The 20324-nt window shown below is 36.5% G+C and overlaps 1 protein-coding gene across 1 annotated transcript in view; it reads left to right on the top strand.

The window, feature by feature from the left end:
* tulp3 (TUB like protein 3) overlaps positions 1–20324 on the top strand; it is a 36481-nt gene that overhangs the window by 6269 nt on the left and 9888 nt on the right. The window contains exons 2-4 of the mRNA XM_056452467.1: positions 4279–4320; positions 14463–14514; positions 18585–18747. Coding sequence (XP_056308442.1) covers positions 4279–4320; positions 14463–14514; positions 18585–18747 — 257 coding nt within the window. The remainder of the gene's footprint in view (positions 1–4278; positions 4321–14462; positions 14515–18584; positions 18748–20324) is intronic.

Genomic DNA, 20324 nt, shown 5'->3' with positions numbered 1-20324 from the left:
TCATTGCGTGCATTTTTAAGAAGTTCAATCACAGCCAGAAAATGGTCCATCTATTCGTAGACCTGATGAATGTGTCTGAGAGTGTCATTACAGCGCAATTATGGTCTGTTCGGTGGCCATTAGATGAATGTGGAAGTACAGCGCAGTCTGAGATTGGCATCATTATCAGAGTCGTAAGAGGAAACGACACACTGCAGATGAGACGATTGCACTTTGTTTACATTTATAATCATTTACATAGCAGACGGTGGCTTGCAAAACCCATAGTACACAGCACTCGGCTTTATTTTCATGACTCGTTAAAAAATAAACTTTGCATCTTTAAAAAAAAAAAGTTTCAGAAGTTTCTCAAAACAAGTCCAAAAACACTATTTGTTGATATTAAACTGCAGAAACGGCTTGTTTACATTAACACATTCATATTTACAGCCGATCAGACTGGTTATATATGTAGGGTTTAACCAAAACAACAGCAACCTGTTATAAGGGTTATTTCTCCCAAAAATTAATATTCAGTTTTTAATTACTCACCCTAATGTTGTTTCAGTCCCCTGAGACATTCGTTCATCTTCTGAACACAAATGAAGATATTTTAGATGAAATCTGAGAGCTCCCTCATCCTCCATAGACAACAAGTGTCCCTAGATGCTCCAGAAAAAAACCCCAAAACATTGTTAAAACAGTTCATGTGACTTCAGTGGTTCAACTGTAATCATACGAAGCTCCAAGAACACTTTTGTTCACCAAAAAACTGCAATAACATGCATTGTATCGCCGATAGTAAACATATAGATTGTAACTTGATGTGCAAGGCAAAAGTCAACAAAGTGATTTTTGATGGGGTTTTTTTGGTGCATAATATTGTTCTTGGAGCTTCGTTTGAATATGGTTCCTTTTCTGGACTTTCAGCATCTCGGGACCCCTGCTGTCGGGACCCTGCTGGAGGGTCACAAAGCTCTCAGATTTCAGCTAAAATATCTTTATTCGTGTTCAGAAATTCTCGGGGGACTGAGGGTGAGTAATAAATGGCATAATAAAATTTTTTGGATTAACTAATCCTTTAATCTGTCAGAGTGCAAAATAGAGCTGTGCGATTTGGGGAAAATATCTAATTGCGAATTTTCTGACATATATTGCGAATACGATTTGATTTGCGATTTGATTTTGTAGTCAAGCTTCAGGTTAATAATCTGTAAGCCGTGGCAACAATTCTGCGACAGCTCTTAAAAATTACCTGTTTTTGTTCAGTGTCTGTGACTTTGAAACCGAAATATTCCCATATTACTGATGTCCTGTTTTTCTTTCATATTAATTTGTCTTTTAATGCTTCTGAAGCAGCAGACACCATTATCCCAATGGTCTGAGCTTTTCTGTTTTTTTTTTTTTTTTTTTTTTTATTGTGGGCGTTCCGCATAGTTCAGTTGCGCAAATCTGATTGGGCAGAACGAAAGTGTGCTCACTCAATTGGCTATTAAGACTGTCACACACAGACAGCAGTCACGCATTTGCTCTGGGTGGGAAAAATTAAATAATACATATATATAAATCACAGCCATTAGCTAATCACAATGTTTAAAATTGCGATTCGATTTTGATTAAATGCACAGCCCAAAGTGATCACATCAAGAAAAAATATAATAAATCATATGTCATAAATCATATATCATATGACAAGCCAAAACAATTAAGAAAAGGATAACACTTTAGTTTAGGTTACAATTTGTACTATTAACTTGTGTCTCATTACCTTCCTATTATTAAGAAATTGGCTGCTTATTAGAATTTATAAAGTATGAACTTATTCTACATCACTAGTCCTGCATAATGCCTAAACCCAACTACTACTTTAATAAATATTATTTATTAAGCATCAAATGAGTAGTTTATTAAGCTAAAAGGTTTAGTTAATGGTTTGTTGAAAGCTTGAATTGTATATTAAAATAAAGTGCAGCCGAGAAAAGCTGTAAATATATTGATAGCACTATGACATTTTTCTCTATATTGTGTTATATGGACATGTCAGTATTGTTTATAGAATATTTATTTGTTTTTACGTTTTGTTGATTAATTAATTGTGCTGTTGCAAAGCACTTTGGTTGTGATACAGTACTTTATAAATAAAATTGATTGATTGAATGCAGGATATGAAATAAAAATAGTCCTTTAAAGTAGTTGTGAATATTCAGTTTAGACTAGGGGTCACCAACCCTGTTCCTGGAGATCTACCTTCCTGCAGATTTCAGCTCCAACCCTTATCAAACACACCTGACTAATTAATTAGGACACTAAGCAGCACTTGATTACAGACAGGTGTGTTTGGTCAAGGTTGCAACTGAAATCTGCAGGAAGGTAGATCTCCAGGAGCGGGGTTGCAGAAGTATGTTTGGCTTTATGATGATGGGTTTCAGACTTCAGAGGCCTGGTTTTCGCTAGTGTCCCGCTTTTCAAAGGGCGTCTGTGGGGTGTTGTTGCCATAGTGACCGGCAGCAGCCCTCGGGCTCACCTGCGGCTGTCATACGTCTGTTCCCTCATGACCTGCACACAGGTAGAGACACCCGTGCACACACACACATAAACACACACACTCGACAATGGAGACGGTGAAAAGCTCTTCTCAGCCTTCTTACAGCCGCTGGTCATACAGGTACACACGCTCACGCACACACACACACACACTGAGAATTGAGGTTTAATGTTTAAAGGACATGGGGAGAGTTGAAAGTTTCTTTGTTTGTGTTTCATATCGAGGTGTGTGCGGCCTTAATTCACTTGAGGATGCTTTGTTGTGTGTTTTTGCAAGGTGTGTTTGCGGTCATTAAGTTCGCAACGTGTTTAGTTCCTAAACAACGTCTCTGCTGTTTATATTTAATGCAGAATGAAGAATATATCGATTCTAAATGCATATATGGACAGATGGAAATATAGTATAGATATAAATATAGGATGGATGGATAGATGGATGGAAATATAGCAGGGATGGATGGAAACAGTATATAATCGATGGATAAATGGATGAAAATACTGGATGGATGGAAAATAGTATAGATGGGAATGTATTATGGATGGATGGATGGAATAATTTTAAGTATAGATGAATGGAAATGTAGTATTGGTGGGTGGATGGATGGATGGATGGATTAATAAATGGAAATATTGGATGGATGGATGGATGGATGGATGAAAATATAGTATGAATGAAAGTATTTATGGAAAAATCGATGGTTGTATTTATAGATAGATAGATAGATAGATAGATAGATAGATAGATAGATAGATAGATAGATAGATAGATAGATAGATAGATAGATAGATAGAAAACAGGATGGATGTATGGATGGATGGATAGATAAACTATGGTTGGATGGATGGAAAATTGGATGGATGGACATATTGGATGGATGCATGGATGTATAGATGGAAATATAGTGTGGATGGATGGATGAAAATATCGGATAAATTTATGCAAATATAGTATGAATGGATGGATGGAAATATTGGAGGAGGGATAGATTAAAATGTATGAATGGATGGATGGAAATATTTATGGAAAATGGATGGTTGTATTTATGGATAGATAGATAGATAGATAGATAGATAGATAGATAGATAGATAGATAGATAGATAGATAGATGTATTTATGGATATATAGATACAGACAGACAGACAGATAGATAAACAGTGAGATAGATAGATAGATAGATAGATGGATGGATGGATATTTATGGATATATAGATACAGACAGACAGACAGATAGATAAACAGTGAGATAGATAGATAGATAGATAGATGGATGGATGGATGGATGGATGGATGGATGGATGGATGGATGGATGGATGGATGGATGGATGTTTCTTCTGCTTGATGTTGTGTTTGTTCTGAACACCCCTGAGATCTTCAGATCTGCTGAGAGTGTATTTTCCGCTCATCATTCTTCACTCAGCTCTGAATTATTGCTGCTTTTATTTTCTCCACTTGTTTATTTCTGTCTGTCTGATTCTGAGTGCACCTGTCCATCCTATATTCTGAGTCTGAGAGGGTGTTTCTTGTTGATGTTTGTAACCATGGTAACACAGGTGTCACATCGGGCAGCTTGTGTCATTTAAACTCAGTCAGACTGTGAGCATGAAACATTCATTCAGGTGTGTGTGTGTGTGTGTGTGTGTGTGTGTATGTGTATAGACAGCTGCCAAATGAGCTCACAATCATCATCATTGACTGTTTCTCTGTTTCTATTTTTATTCTATGTGTCCGCCTGTTATCTCCATGGAAACAAAGACCCTCCAGTTCTTCCAGCTTCGCGTCCACCGTCATGACCAGGTACAATCACTACAAACCCAGGTTTCTTTGTACAAGTTTGCAGTGCAGCAATGTTATCTATGATAACCTGACATTGCTGTGAGGTCGCTCATGTGTTCTGAGGGGCTGCAAGGGTGTTACTATGTCTGCTTTAGTTCCAGAAGTTAAAAGTAGTCAAAAACTGAATTTCAAAAGAGGTAAACTAGTTTTGTTTAATTTATTTGTTTAATTTAATTGCATTTTTTATTTTTAAACATTTATTTTATTTTAATTTTAAATGTTATTATTATTATTATTATTATTATTATTATTATTAATAAACTTTTATTAAATTTTTTAAATGCTATTAATGCCATTGGGAAACAGAGCTAGTAACAGATGTTTTCTTTTGTATTGTAACACATGATATTGATGTTTTGTATTAAAAATTTAAGTTTAATAATTAAACATAAATGTATGCATGGAGGAATTGTTCAATATAAGATTGTGCGAATAAAGTCATGATAAAACAGACTTTCTTTTATATTGTGAAGCACACCATGTAAAGCAGTTTATTAAAAAAACATTGAACAAGGACAACATTTGATAAATGCGATATTGATATTTTGATAAAAATTCAAAAATTGAGGTCACATAATAAACATATGCATGGTAGAATTGTTACTTGTTAGATAATTAAGATGCCTTTTTAAAATTACAAACTTATTAAAACACTTGTATATTGTTAAATAAAGTATAATAGATATCAATACTTTTATTTATTTATTAATTAAATATTTAAATATTATATTTTCAAAATATTTCTTATATAATCCTGCTTTATTTTAAATGCAAATCACCACCACTACCATCCTCCAATCACATTAGTTGTCTCATTAACACAAATGTGGATAAGATGAAAATGTTGCATGATGGAAATATAGCAGAGATGGAGGGAAAACAGTATAAATGGATGAATGGAAATCTAGTATAAATGGATTAATGTAAATATAGTATAGATGGATAAATGGATGGAAATACTGGATGGATGAGAATAGTATGGATGGAAATATATTAGGGATGGATGAATGGATGGAAATATTGGTTGGATGGATGAATGAAAATATTGTATGAATGGATGAATGAATGGAAATATAGTATGAATGGATGGATGGAAGTATTTATGGAAGTCTTTATAGATAGTAATATTCAGATATTCATCTCGAAAAGGAGAAAATGCAGGATTTTACATAAAATAAGCAGAAAATAAAATCAGATTTTCACTTTTTATTTAGCACATTTCAAACACAATAATAATGCAAAGTGCTTTAATTAAACAAGAAGATTAAAAGAATCATAAAATAATCACAGAAATACAAACAACAAAGAATTAAAATGATTAAAAACAGGAGTGAAAATAATTTAAAAAGGGGAGACACCCTGTAATATATGCAAGCAAAGACTATTTGGTCACACTTTACAATAAGATTGCATTAGTTAATGTTAGTGGATATATTCATTAAAATTAACTAATAATGAGAAATACTTGTACAGCATTTACTAATCACAGTTCAACATTTACTAATGCATTATTAAAATACAAATTCATGCTTGTTAACATTAGTTAATGCACTGTGAGTTAACAAAAGTAAATACATTAACTAATATAACCTTATTTTAAAGTGTTACCAAATATGTAGCAATAAATGCAAGCAAAAATACCAGTAACATATTTCCGCCATTAACGCGGGTTTGAAATGTTTTCCCTGCCTCTGCAGCGTGAGGATTTTCGTGTGTGGGTGTGTGTATTTTTAGACACATATTCATATAGATGTGTGTATGTGAGGATGTTTGTGTGGAATTGATTTTCTTTCGTTTGGGTGTCTCTCGGTCGCCTGGCAACACAATGACTGATGACAGAGCAAACACTCGCAGTGCAGTGTGTCCAGTTTTAAAGTTGTGATCTGGACTCTAGTAGCATTTAAAATAAAATAAAATAAATAATAATAATAAAATAAAATGTTTTGAATGACAATTTGGGAAAATCTTAATAAAGCTAGTTTACTATTTTAAAATTATCCTTTTTATAATTCAGTTTTTTTTATTGCAGTTTCCAAATGTACATACAGATTAGGGCTGCACAATATACGTATGGTTTCAGCATGGATATTGCAATGTGGTCATTCGCAAGTCACATTGCAAGTATACACAATGTTCTGGATTATAATTGATCATTTCGCAAGTGTTTTTTGAGGCCTGTGACGGTTTTAAAATCATTCAGGCATAAGAAATTTTAACTTTGACAAATTAATAATAATTAATTTTATTAAATTATTTGTAAAACGAAGACTATGCAGTATTATTTTTCGTTTGATTGTTCAATTACTATATACCTGAATAAGGTTTGAGTCCTCTGAAAACAAATAAACGCTGTTTATTTATGTTACAGTCAAATGTATATTATGCCTGTCTGTTTTGCTTGTGTGTGTGTTCGCTCTCTCTCTCTCTCTCTCTCTTTCGCTCGCTCGCTCGCTCCCTCCCTCTCTCTCTGTCAATTCTTAGGTACGCCCATTCCAGTTTCCCATTCGTCCGTGAAGATGTCAATCTCTATTCCACCCTGTGACGTCATCGACATCTCTACCAATCACATTAGGAGCTCACCGTTTAAAGGGACGCGAGCGGGGAAGCTCGTTCTGCTTTTTGCTCTGTCTTGTTTGTCTCATGCTGCTTGCTTTTGTGTGTGTTTTGGTTTATGATGTGATATTGATGTTAGTTTAGAGTTTTGATTTTGGTCTTGTTCTTGTTGTGTTCATAGCTCTTGTTTGTGTGCTGGTAAAATTCCCCGATCTCTGGCGTCAGCCTTTCCCTGGGGATTCGAGGAGTTTAGAGGTCACGTGACATACATTTTGCATCATGTAGATAACTATACTGTCTAAACACACTAGTTTAGAAGTGAGCGCCACCCGCTGTAAGTTTTCTTCGTATTTTTGGTTAGAAGAGTAGGATTAGATATAGCGTGAAAACGCTGAAGATGTTCTGTTTGTTTATTTTCTATTAGATAGATTAGAGGGTCCTGATAGCTAGATTTGGGCGTTTTGTTATATTGCTTTCATTTATTTGGCGCCACTTAATTCTCGTTTCCCCAACCACAATACGTTGATTTATTCTCTTTTGTGTGACCTTGTAAATACTTTTCTTTTCTGTTTGCCTTTTCACTATTGTAAATAAATTCACCTATTTTTTGGCAGTATTTTGGGTTGTTGTTTAAATTTTGCCACCTACTCACCACAAATTTTAACCACCCTTAATGTTGCCGCTTAAACCCTAGAACAAAACTATAAAGTCGTAACATTTAAATGGGGGCTCGTCCGGGATATCTTTTAATAAAAGAACCTGAAATTGTGGTAATTTTTGTGTTTGTTGGTGGCAATTGGTGTTAGTTGGTGTATTGCATATAACAGGTGTATGCGGAAGGGTATCTTGCTGTTTGTTTTGTCTAGTCTGTATCATGGAGGTTTTTAGTTTGGAGGAATTTGTTACAAAACCAACCATAGAGCAGATTAATGTTTGTAGGAAGCAGGATTTATTACTGATCGCTGATCATTATCAGATTGTTGTTAACAAGCAGAGTCGCAAGGCAGAAATAAAAGGTAAGATACTGTTGAATTTACATGAGAAAAATGTTCTTCCTCTGTCAAATGTTGTGGAGGGCACTGGTGAAAATATTAGCCAGGATGACGTTGCTGTGGCGCATCTCAGTCCGGGTGCTGAGGAGGATCCAAATGGTCAAGCTGATGTCAGCGCGGAGGCGAAGGCCGGCTTGCCAGCGTTTGATCCGTTCTCCCCGATTTCCTCTGGTTACAGAGATGACGCGCGACTGAAAGTCCGCTTAGCCCGTCTGCAGTACGAGGCACAAGAAAAAGCGCACACACGTCAGGCTGAAATAAACTTGCGGTTAGAAATACGCAAGCTAGAAATTGAGGCTGATAAAGTGATCAAGCTGCGACAGCTAGATCTGGAGGCGATGAAGATTTCTTCTGGCTCAGCTGCGCAGCCCAATTCGGCTCCTGCCTCTGTGTCCTCTGTGTCCCCGCCTACTGATCCAGCTCCGACCGCATTTGACATAGGTAAGCACATTGCATTAGTCCCACCATTTAGAGAATCAGAAGTAGATTCTTATTTTTGTGCATTTGAGCGGATAGCCATTTCTTTACGTTGGCCTAAAGAGGTTTGGTCACTATTGCTCCAGTGCAAGTTGTTTGGTAAAGCTCAAGAGGTTTGCTCTACTCTGTCAGTTGAGGATAGCTTAAAATATGAAAATGTCAAGTCTGCAATTTTGCGAGTTTATGAGCTTGTTCCGGAAGCCTATAGACAGCGATTCAGAGCATCTAAGAAAACGTCTGCACAGACTTTTGTTGAATTCGCAAGAGAGAAGGGAATCTTGTTTGATAAGTGGTGCAGCGCTAGTAAGGTGGCTGATTTTAACTCACTGCGGGAACTGATGTTAATGGAAGAATTTAAAAATTGTTTGCCCGAGCGAGTTGTTGTCTATCTAAATGAACAGAAGGTGACTTCATTGTCGCAAGCCGCTGTTCTAGCAGACGAGTTCATTTTAACTCACAAGAATGTTTTTGCACCTGCACGTTCTGAGAAATCCCAGCTTAATTCTTCACAAACCAGTCGAAAATCTAGCACACCTCGTGAAGAACGTGAGTGTTATTATTGTCATAAGCAGGGTCATGTAATAGCTGATTGTTTGGTTTTAAAACGGAAACAGCAGCCGCAAGTGAAAAGCGTAGGCTTTTTAAAAACTCACACTGCTTTTAATGCATCTGATGATGACAAAATTGATGACAATTACAAACCTTTTATTCTGGAAGGGTTTATTTCGTTGTCTGAAAATGGTGAGGAACAGATTAAAGTAAAAATTCTTCGGGACACTGGTGCTTTGCAATCTTTTATTGTTGCAGACAAATTAAAGTTGTCGGACGACACTTTCTGTGGTTCCAGTGTGATTGTGCAGGGCATTGAGATGAATTGCATCAAAGCGCCGCTGCATCGTATACACTTGAAGAGTGATCTGTGTACAGGATTTGTGAGGGTGGCTGTGCGCCCGTCACTTCCTGTAAAGGGTATAGATGTTATTCTTGGAAATGATCTGGCAGGAGGAAAAGTAATGCCAGTGTTAGAAGTAACCGAAAAACCAGATTTGTGTGCTCAATCGGATTTGACTGACGCTTACCCCGATGTTTTCCCTGCGTGCGCAGTTACGCGCGCGCAGTCGCGCAAGATGGGTAGTGAAATTGAGTTGGCTGATTCATTTTTCTCTCCTCTGCTATCTGATGAGAAAATTCCTAATTCTAACACATCCAAAGAAAAACAAAACACAGAGAATGTTGATGTAAGTGTGACTGATACGGAAACGTTAAAGTTACCTGTATCACGAGAGAAAATAATTGTTGCTCAAAAAGAGGATAAATCTCTTGCTCCTATTTTCAATTCCGTTGTCACAACAGATGTGATAAAAGAAATGAAAAGTGGATTTTTCATTGACAATGAGTTACTGATGAGGAAATGGTGTTCAAATCCGGATAGGGATTTTGATTGGGATGCTGTGTATCAAATTGTGGTTCCATCTCCTTATCGTCAACACGTATTATATCTGGCGCATGACCATCAGCTTGCTGGCCATCTAGGAATTACAAAAACATACAACCGAATTTTGAAGCATTTCTTTTGGCCAGATTTAAAAAAAGATGTGGTTAAATACTGTCGTGTTTGCCATACATGTCAGATAGTGGGAAAACCAAATCAAGTGATTCCGCCTGCTCCCTTGACTCCCATACCTGTGATTGGCGATCCTTTTGAACACATAATTGTTGACTGTGTGGGGCCGCTCCCCAAAACAAAATCTGGTAATCAGTTTTTGCTAACTATAATGTGTGCCGCGACTAGATTTCCAGAAGCTGTTCCCTTGAGAAAAATCACCGCACCTGTGATTGTTAAAGCTCTGATAAAATTCTTCTCTACATTTGGCCTGCCCAAAATCATTCAAAGTGATCAAGGAACGAATTTTCTATCGAAGCTTTTTAAGCAAGTTTTACAATCACTCGACATCACCCATCGTATTTCAAGCGCATATCATCCTGAGAGTCAGGGTGCGCTTGAACGCTTTCATCAAACACTCAAGTCCATGCTCCGCAAATACTGCCTGAGTACAGATAAGAACTGGGATGAAGGAGTCCCTTTGGTTTTATTTGCTGCGAGAGAAACAATTCAAGAATCGCTTGGATATAGCCCAGCTGAGCTCGTATTTTCTCACGAAATTAGAGGTCCGTTAAAAGTCTTAAAAGAACGCATGTTGTCTGTGGAGACCAGTAAGAAAACTAACATATTAGATTATGTTAGTCAGTTTCGTGATCGTTTACACTCAGCGTGTAAACTGGCTAAAGAATCTTTGGCCAGTGCGCAGAAAGGTATGAAGCGCAAGTACGACAGAAAGGCTGTTGCGCGCTCATTCGTTGTTGGAGATAAAGTTCTCGTACTTTTACCAGTACCCGGTTCTTCACTTTCTGCTCGTTTCGCCGGTCCGTACGAAATAAAAAAGAAAATGAGTGAGACTGATTATATGATTCATACACCCGATAGGAAACGTCAAACCCGCGTGTGTCATATTAATATGCTCAAAGCATACCATTCCAAAGAGACAGGTAAGGATGTGCCCGTGTCAAATACGGAATCCGTTGTTTCCACTGTTGTTGCAGTTGCGGAACAGATTTCTGCTGTGATGTCAGATGCTGATGACGGTGTAATTCTTCGTGACCTTCCCCAATCATCTGTGAGGTTAGTCAATTCAGAACTTTTGAGTGATCTAAATTCATATCTCAAACATTTGCCTGCTGATCAGAAAATTGATATCATTAAGTTAATATCTGATTTTAACTGTTTGTTTAATGATGTTCCAACCCAAACAAATGTGTTAAAACACGATATTAATGTGGATGGCGCGCGTCCAATAAAGCAGCACCCATATCGTTTGAATATGGTTAAAAGATCCATTATGCGTCAAGAAGTAAACTACTTGCTTGAAAATAAATTGGCAAAACCTAGCAGTAGCCCTTGGAGTTCACCGTGCTTGCTGGTGCCCAAACCAGATGGAACGTACAGATTTTGTACTGATTACCGAAAGGTTAACGCAGTCACTGTCCCAGACAGCTATCCTTTACCACGCATGGAGGACTGCGTTGACAACGTCGGTTCTGCACGGTTTGTCTCTAAATTAGACATGCTGAAAGGTTACTGGCAAATTCCACTCACTGATAGAGCTTCTGACATCTCAGCATTCGTCACTCCAGATTCATTTTCGCAATATACTTCGATGGCTTTTGGTCTTAGAAACGCACCCGCGACGTTTCAACGTCTAGTAAATACGGTGTTGGCAGATGTACCAAACTGTAGCGCATATCTCGATGATGTAGTAGTTTATTCCATGAGCTGGCTTGATCATGTGAATTCGTTAAGGGAAGTATTTACACGACTTTCTAACGCATCTCTGACACTGAATTTAGCTAAATGTGAGTTCGGCCAAGCGACTGTCACATACCTGGGCAAGGAGGTTGGACAAGGTCAAGTTCGCCCTGTAGATGCGAAAGTAACTGCTATTTCACAGTTTCCAGTCCCCACCACTCGCCGAGAACTACGGAGGTTCTTGGGTATGGCCGGTTATTACCGCAGTTTTTGCAAAAACTTTTCTACTGTGGTTAACCCCTTAACATCCTTACTTAGCCCTTCTACATCGTATGTATGGTCTGATGCTTGTCAAAGTGCCTTTGATAGTGTGAAAGCACTGTTATGTAATGCACCTGTTCTTGCCGCTCCTGACTGTGCATCACCATTTAAGCTTGAGATTGATGCAAGTGCTGTGGGTTCTGGTGCAGTACTCCTCCAGGAAGATGATACTGGTATTGACCATCCTGTTAGCTATTTCTCTCGTAAGTTTAATAACATCAGCTCAATTACTCTACGATTGAAAAGGAAACCCTTGCTCTGTTGTTTGCTTTGCAACACTTTGAGGTTTACATTGGTTCCAGCTGTTTACCTGTGATTGTATATACAGATCACAATCCCCTCGTATTTTTATCCAGGATGTACAATCATAACCAACGACTGATGAGATGGTCTCTGCTAGTCCAGAATTATAATTTGGATATTAGACATAAAAAAGGCATTGATAATGTTATGGCGGATGCCCTGTCTAGAGTTTAATTTTTTTTTCTCTCTCTGGTTTATTTTAACAAACAGGTTTGTTCTTGAGGGTCAGGGTGTTACAGTCAAATGTATATTATGCCTGTCTGTTTTGCTTGTGTGTGTGTTCGCTCTCTCTCTCTCTCTCTCTCTTTCGCTCGCTCGCTCGCTCCCTCCCTCTCTCTCTGTCAATTCTTAGGTACGCCCATTCCAGTTTCCCATTCGTCCGTGAAGATGTCAATCTCTATTCCACCCTGTGACGTCATCGACATCTCTACCAATCACATTAGGAGCTCACCGTTTAAAGGGACGCGAGCGGGGAAGCTCGTTCTGCTTTTTGCTCTGTCTTGTTTGTCTCATGCTGCTTGCTTTTGTGTGTGTTTTGGTTTATGATGTGATATTGATGTTAGTTTAGAGTTTTGATTTTGGTCTTGTTCTTGTTGTGTTCATAGCTCTTGTTTGTGTGCTGGTAAAATTCCCCGATCTCTGGCGTCAGCCTTTCCCTGGGGATTCGAGGAGTTTAGAGGTCACGTGACATACATTTTGCATCATGTAGATAACTATACTGTCTAAACACACTAGTTTAGAAGTGAGCGCCACCCGCTGTAAGTTTTCTTCGTATTTTTGGTTAGAAGAGTAGGATTAGATATAGCGTGAAAACGCTGAAGATGTTCTGTTTGTTTATTTTCTATTAGATAGATTAGAGGGTCCTGATAGCTAGATTTGGGCGTTTTGTTATATTGCTTTCATTTATTTGGCGCCACTTAATTCTCGTTTCCCCAACCACAATACGTTGAATTATTCTCTTTTGTGTGACCTTGTAAATACTTTTCTTTTCTGTTTGCCTTTTCACTATTGTAAATAAATTCACCTATTTTTTGGCAGTATTTTGGGTTGTTGTTTAAATTTTGCCACCTACTCACCACAAATTTTAACCACCCTTAAATGTTGCCGCTTAAACCCTAGAACAAAACTATAAAGTCGTAACAATTTAATTAGTATATTTTTCTTTTATTGAGGGTGTCTATGCTTGTAGATTGTTTGTTATATTTTATGCACCCCTATACAGAATCTAATGTACCCAGTGCACCCAATCAATCTAAAATGATCAATTCTTTTCAAATAGTTGTATATCCAAATTGTATTCATATTGCAGTATATATCGCAGAATAGGAAATATTGCAGTGTTCGATTTTTCCAATATCGTGCAGGCCTAAAACAGATGTATAGTACATAAGGTTTTCCACATTGGGTACACAAATAAACCAAACTCAAGAATCCAAAAAAGAGTAGAAATAAAAAAAAAATCCATAGATAAGTAAATTAATATGAAAATTACATTAAGGGTTCAAATACATCAGAGGAACAATCAAAACAATACAATCGTAATTGTTTTGTAAACAAAATGAAATCAGAAAACACAGATTAGTTGCTTTTCAATTGAAATTCAATTGTGCACTTATTTTTTTGAACCTATCTTGTGGCACCCAGGAAGGCACGGTGGCTCAGTGGTTAGCAAGAAGGTCGCTGGTTTGAGTCCCGGCTGGGTCAGATGGCATTTCTGTGTGGAGTTTGCATGTTCTCCCCGTGTTAGCGTGGATTTCCTCCAGGTGCTCTGGTTTCCCCCACAGACCAAACACATGCACTGTTGGAGAATTGGTTAACTAAATTGGCCATAGTGTATGAGTGAGTGTGTGAATGTGAGTGTGTATGGGTGTTTTCCAGTACTGGGTTGCAGCTGGAAGGGCATGCGCTGCGTAAATATGCCCGGTAAGGCTTTTAACTTCAGGAACTAAAGCAGACACATAGTAACACCCCGTCCGTCAGGTGTTGTGTTTTAGGGCTTTCTGTGATTATAATGAGATTATCTGTTGAATGGGATGATAGAAGTGTGTGTTGTCCTGTAAATGAGATTGTAATATTGTTTTGTTGTGTTTCAGCACACTGGAGGACGACAGCCTGAACCTCAGACAGCAGAAACTGGAGAAACAGGTGAGACACATTTACACACAGTTACACAACAAAATATGAAATAACACATGCAAATAATAACATCAAAGCACAACAATAAATAACAAACAGTCAAAAATACAATGAAATGTCAGACCACCGTAAGACATTATATTAAAAACACAGTAATACACACTGTGTTGGTGTGGGTTTCTTCCGGGTGCTCCGGTTTCAAGCACATGCGCTATAGGTGAATTGAATAAACTAAATTGACTGTAGTGTATGTGTGTGAATATGAGAGTGTACGGGTGTTTGCTGGGTTGTCGTGGCTAGAAGGGCATCCACTGCGTAAAACATATGCTGGAATAGTTGGCGGTTCATTCCGCTGTGGTGACCCCTGAAAAATAAAGGGACTAAGCCGAAGGAAAAGGAATGAATGAACAATAATACACAATAACATATGTCAAAATTACAAAAACACACAGGAAAAAATCAACATTGAAATATTATAAAAGATAATATGTGCAAAACATATGTAATATACTGTTTATTATATTACTATTTATTATATGCTTATTTACTGTTTATTAATATACATATGTAATATACTATGTGTTTATGTTTGGATCTCACAGATATAAATATTTATTTAAATTATGTGCATATTTGTTTCGCATATGTGCACGAATTAAATACATTTAAATATTTATATCTGTGAAATAAATCTTGAAATATTGAAATAAATATTGAAATAAGTGTGTTTTTATATGCGAATCATTAGTATTATGTAATCTACTATGTGTTTATGTTTGGATTTCACAGATTTAAATATTTATTTATTTATGTACATGTGTGTTTTGCATATGTACATACATTAAATAGATATTTAAATGTTTATATCTTTGAAAAGAATATTGAAATAAATGTGTTTTTATATGCGAAACACATGTCATATACTATATTATATTTGGATTTCACAGATTTAAGTATTTTATGTCATGTATGTACATATGTGCGTCATATATTTTGTCAATATACAAAAAAGTCCATTTACATATTATTCTTTCACTCATTAAAATACAAATATGTACACACACAGTTGTAGATACAATTATTCACCCTCCTGTGAAATTTACATTCATTTGTGATGTTTAACAGAGACTTTTCACAGTATTAATTTTAATATTTTCTTTTGGAGAAAATTACTCCAAACTTATTTCTTTTAGTTAAAATAATGAAAAACTGATAAGGTCAGCATTATTATACACCTTAAGAAATTATTTTATTGATTGCCTACGCAACAAATAACTGTATAATAACTTGCCTAATTAATCAAACTTGCCTAGTTAATGTAATTATAACCTAGTTAAGCCTTTAAAATGAAGACTAGTATCCTGCAAAAATACAACAACACACAATAATGGGTCAAAACACAAATATAGACATCCCAACACAGTAAAACACAATGCATCAGTCCTCATTAATCAGAGTAAAATGCCTCTCATTCACTAATAATTGTATAGATTGTGCAAATTAATACATTTTATCTGAAAAATGAAGTCTTAAGGTCATTCTTGTGTTGGTATTCTAAATAAGCAGTATTGGTTAAGAGGTTGGTCATTTGCATAAAACACGCCCACAACATCTCCATATAAGGGCTTTCCACTTCCTTTCATCACACTTGCTCCGTTTACTTGACCCTAAATTATACACCATACACTGTAAATTAATCTTGTGTCATTAGTTTAGCTTAACACTGATAATCTGTACATGCCGTTACAGCTGCTTCAGAAAGCTTTCAGCAATTTAAAATAAATTTGACTTCAAAAATGTCATCTCGATTTGTTTGTGGAAGTTTTTGTACGCAGATTTCATGCACAAATTTGCAGTAATGCATTCTTACTGAATGTATTACGTAAAATACATATGATATTGTGAAATGTTATGATTTCGGTGTGTATTTTCAGGATGAAAGTGATTTATGATGCGGTTTCCTGTGTGAAAGCTCCGCCCTCTGCCCACATCTGAATTAAGACTCATTGTTTTCGGCCTCATTTCTCTTCCTGTCTGCTGTTTTCTGTCGTTTCGATTCATTTGATGCCGGTTTTCTTTTTCACACACAAACACAAACACACACTGCTGGCTTCAGCTGCTGTGAAGATGATTTTAGCAAGTGTGCGTCGCTTTCTCCAGCTTTCTGTGAGTGTTTTGTTTCCGAGAAAGTATTGTGTGTGTGTTTTCTGGACATGTGCTCCTGACACTGATGTTATTCTTTACTTTCTGTGCCCTTATCCTGTGCTTTATTTCTGTTAAAGTAGGTTATTTCCTTTCTTTTTATTAAAGCATTTAGTTTTATTTATACTTTATTACAATATTAAAGTGAGCCGTAGTATAAAGTACCACAAACAGATATAGCTTAAAGAAAACGTTCAGCTTAAAGTGCTCATATAGTAAATGAAGGAATCATTTTGGTATTTGTGTTTACTCTCATGGTATTAATGTTTTGAATTAGACTTCATTTTTATATTGTCATTTTTTATTTTAGTTTAAATTTGAGTCACTTTATTGAGCCAAGTCAAGTTAAGTCGAGCTTTATTGTCATTCTGCTACATGTGTGGACATACAAAGGAACGAAATGTCGTGTCTCGCAGGACAACGGTGCTGCATAAATTAATCATAAATACAAACAACACTGGACATAAGAGCTATTTTAAAAAACCTATGCATAACTAACATATAAGATACTTAACTATACACATAAGACTTAACTGTACACAAGCTATACAAATACTTTTACATGAGACTGAACAATGTTGTGCAGGTTATTGTGCAAGAGAGGTATTAAAGGTGAATATTGTGCAAAAGCGTACTTTTATTATTGTTTATTATTGTTTATTGTATTTGTTGTTATGTGCTTTTGTCATTTTTATTAGTATTTTTATATATTGTATTTACCTCTAATTAATTTGATTAAAATTTTAGAGTTAGTAATTTTAGTAATTAATTTTAAATGATGTTATTTAATTTAACTGGCACCACAACATTTCTTATGATTAAAGGTTTTTTTAAGGTTTAGATTTGTTTTTTTAATCTATTTTTATTTTAGTTAATTTTTTTTATTTAGTTTATTTCAAATTTTCTAAACTAAAATGTTTTTCATGTAATATTTAAACAGTCTATTTTATTACATTTTTACATTAAAATTTGTTTTAAATTTATTTGAATTTGCTTTTAATTTTTATAAAGTTTTGTTTATATTAAAATAAATACAAATATTAAATTGTTATGTGGCGACAAGGTGGCTCAGTGGCTAGCACTGTGGCCTCACAACCAAGAAGGTCGCTGGTTTGAGTCCCGGCTGGGTCAGTTGGCATTTCTGCGTGGAGTTTGCATGTTGTCCCCGTGTTGGCGTGGGTTTCCTCCGGGTGCTCCGGTTTCCCCCACAAGTCCAAACACATGCGCTATAGGAGAATTAAATAAGCTAAATTGTCCATAGTGTATGTGTGTGAATGAGTGTATATGGATGTTTTCCCAGTACTGGGTCGCAGCTGGAAGGGCATCCGCTGTGTAAAACATATGCTGGATAAGTTGGCGGTTCATTCCGCTGTGACGACCCCTGATGAATAAAGGGACTAAGCTGAAGGAAAATGAATTAACGAATGAAATTGTTATGTTAAACTTCTTACTGTTGTTTTTTTGTTTAGATTAAATCATCATTTTTACATTTAATTATTATTATTTTTTATAGCTTCAGTGAACAATATAGGAGGAGATTCCAGCAAAACTCTAATAGAGGTGTTTTAGTATTTCTGTTTAGTTTAAAATAATTTCAATATCAGTTTTAGTTTCTATAATTCTGAAACACTCATTTATTTATTATTATATTAAATCTCTATTTTATTTACTGAAAATGAATAGTTTTCCAGCAGAAAGATGATTCATGCGCAGCAGATGGACTTGATCTTCCACAAACAGACAACACCCTTGTTTATTTTTGCGGTAATGGTTTGTCCATCTGTTAAATGCTCTGTAAGCATCTTTGAGCTAGAAAGCGTGTATTAAGAGCTGAATAATGAATGATGAGTGTGTTAACAGTGTTTGTGCATTGACAGAGGGCTCTGCTGGAGCAGAAGCAGCGGCGGAAGCGTCAGGAGCTGCTGATGGTTCAACCAAACCCTGAGGGCCGACCGAGACGCTCTCGGCCCCGACGCAGCGAAGAACAGGCCCCGCTTGTGGAGACCAACATCAGCACTGCCAGTGACATCATACTCGACGGTACAAACATACCGCACATAAGTAGCTCTGTTTCCATTCAAATATGTCGAGTAGATTTATGTGCAAAACTGCAATATTGCGGTAAACATTTGTGAATGAAGCAGCTAAAGTGAACAAAATTTTCAATTCAATTCATGTTTATTTATATAGCGCTTTTTACAATGTAGATTGTGTCAAAGCAGCTTCACATAGATCTAGTAAAGTCCAGATTTCAGAGTTTAGTTTAGTTCAGTTCAGTGTGGTTTAAATTTCACTGCTGAAAGTTCAAACACTGTAGAGCAAATCCCCCGAAGCACAGCTCCACAAGTCCCTAACCGAGCAAGCCAGTAGCAAAATAGTCACGTTCTGATAAACTGGAGCCAAATAACCGACTTAAAAATGTAGTTTTGTTTGGTAGGAGAAACCACTATGGTCTTTTTTCTTCTCTAATGAGGTTCAAATTTGAAGATCTATTATTTGAATCTTGCTAGTTGATTTTGTACTATTTTATTGTGTTGTATTGCGCTGTGTTCAGCAGTTTGAGAAACTGCTTTTAAAGATACTGTATAAAATATAGTTTATTATTATTAATAATAAATGAGCTGTGCCTCAAAAGATGAAGACGAAAGGTAATGAATGCAATGTGGTGGATTTTCGAGGCATGAGATGCTCTATGGGAGCACAGTTGTAGAGGGAATAATAATAATTAAGGACGTCCCAATCAGGTTTTTTTGCCCTCGAGTCCGAGTCAGGGTCATTTGATTTTGAGTATCTACCAATACCGAAACCCGATCCAATACTTTTATGATACATAAAAAAATAACAAAGAAGTGTGAAGAAACAGATCCAGGATGTTCCTTATTTTTATTTAATTCACCTTATTTTAACATTCAACAACTCTGTTCTGTGAGGTAGCTTGAACAATCAACTAATAAACAACATCAATTCTTCACTTCTGGACTTTAGTGCGACAGTAAATATAAAAACAATCTAATATAAAAACAAACAGCACCTCAACTTAAAATACCCGGCAGGCAATCGCTAGGTTACATATCTCACAGTTTGCAATGGCAATGTTGTTGTCATCAACTTTATAATACCTCCAGACCGCAGACATACTCGCACTTTCCACTTCAAGCTGCTTCCGTGTTCTACTTTGCTGGCATTTAACCAATAGCATCTCTGATACAAAGTGATGTCATGCTGCATGCGTTGCTGTTTCTGTGTATAGTCAAGAATAAGGCCTGACTCTGTGCCACCGCATAACTCTAGATGTGTTCAAAAATAATCAGAATATATATACATACATATATAGTCAAGTCCTGATTGGGAGGTAATGTCTGATTCCGATTGAGTCTGAAACCGCTTGATCGGGCCCGATTTCCGATTACGTGATCGGATCTGGACATTCATTCATTCATTCATTTTTCGGCTTAGTCCCTATATTAATCTGGGGTCGCCACAGCGGAATGAACCGCCAACTTATCCAGCATATGTGTTACACAGCGGATGCTCTTCAGCTGCAACACATCACTGTGGACAATTTAGCTTACACAATTCACCTGTACCACATGTCTTTGGACTTGTGGGGGACTCTA

This window comes from Danio aesculapii, unplaced genomic scaffold, assembly GCF_903798145.1.
Source record: "Danio aesculapii unplaced genomic scaffold, fDanAes4.1, whole genome shotgun sequence".
Taxonomy (NCBI): domain Eukaryota; kingdom Metazoa; phylum Chordata; class Actinopteri; order Cypriniformes; family Danionidae; genus Danio; species Danio aesculapii.
This window is presented reverse-complemented; position numbering and strand designations above follow the sequence as displayed.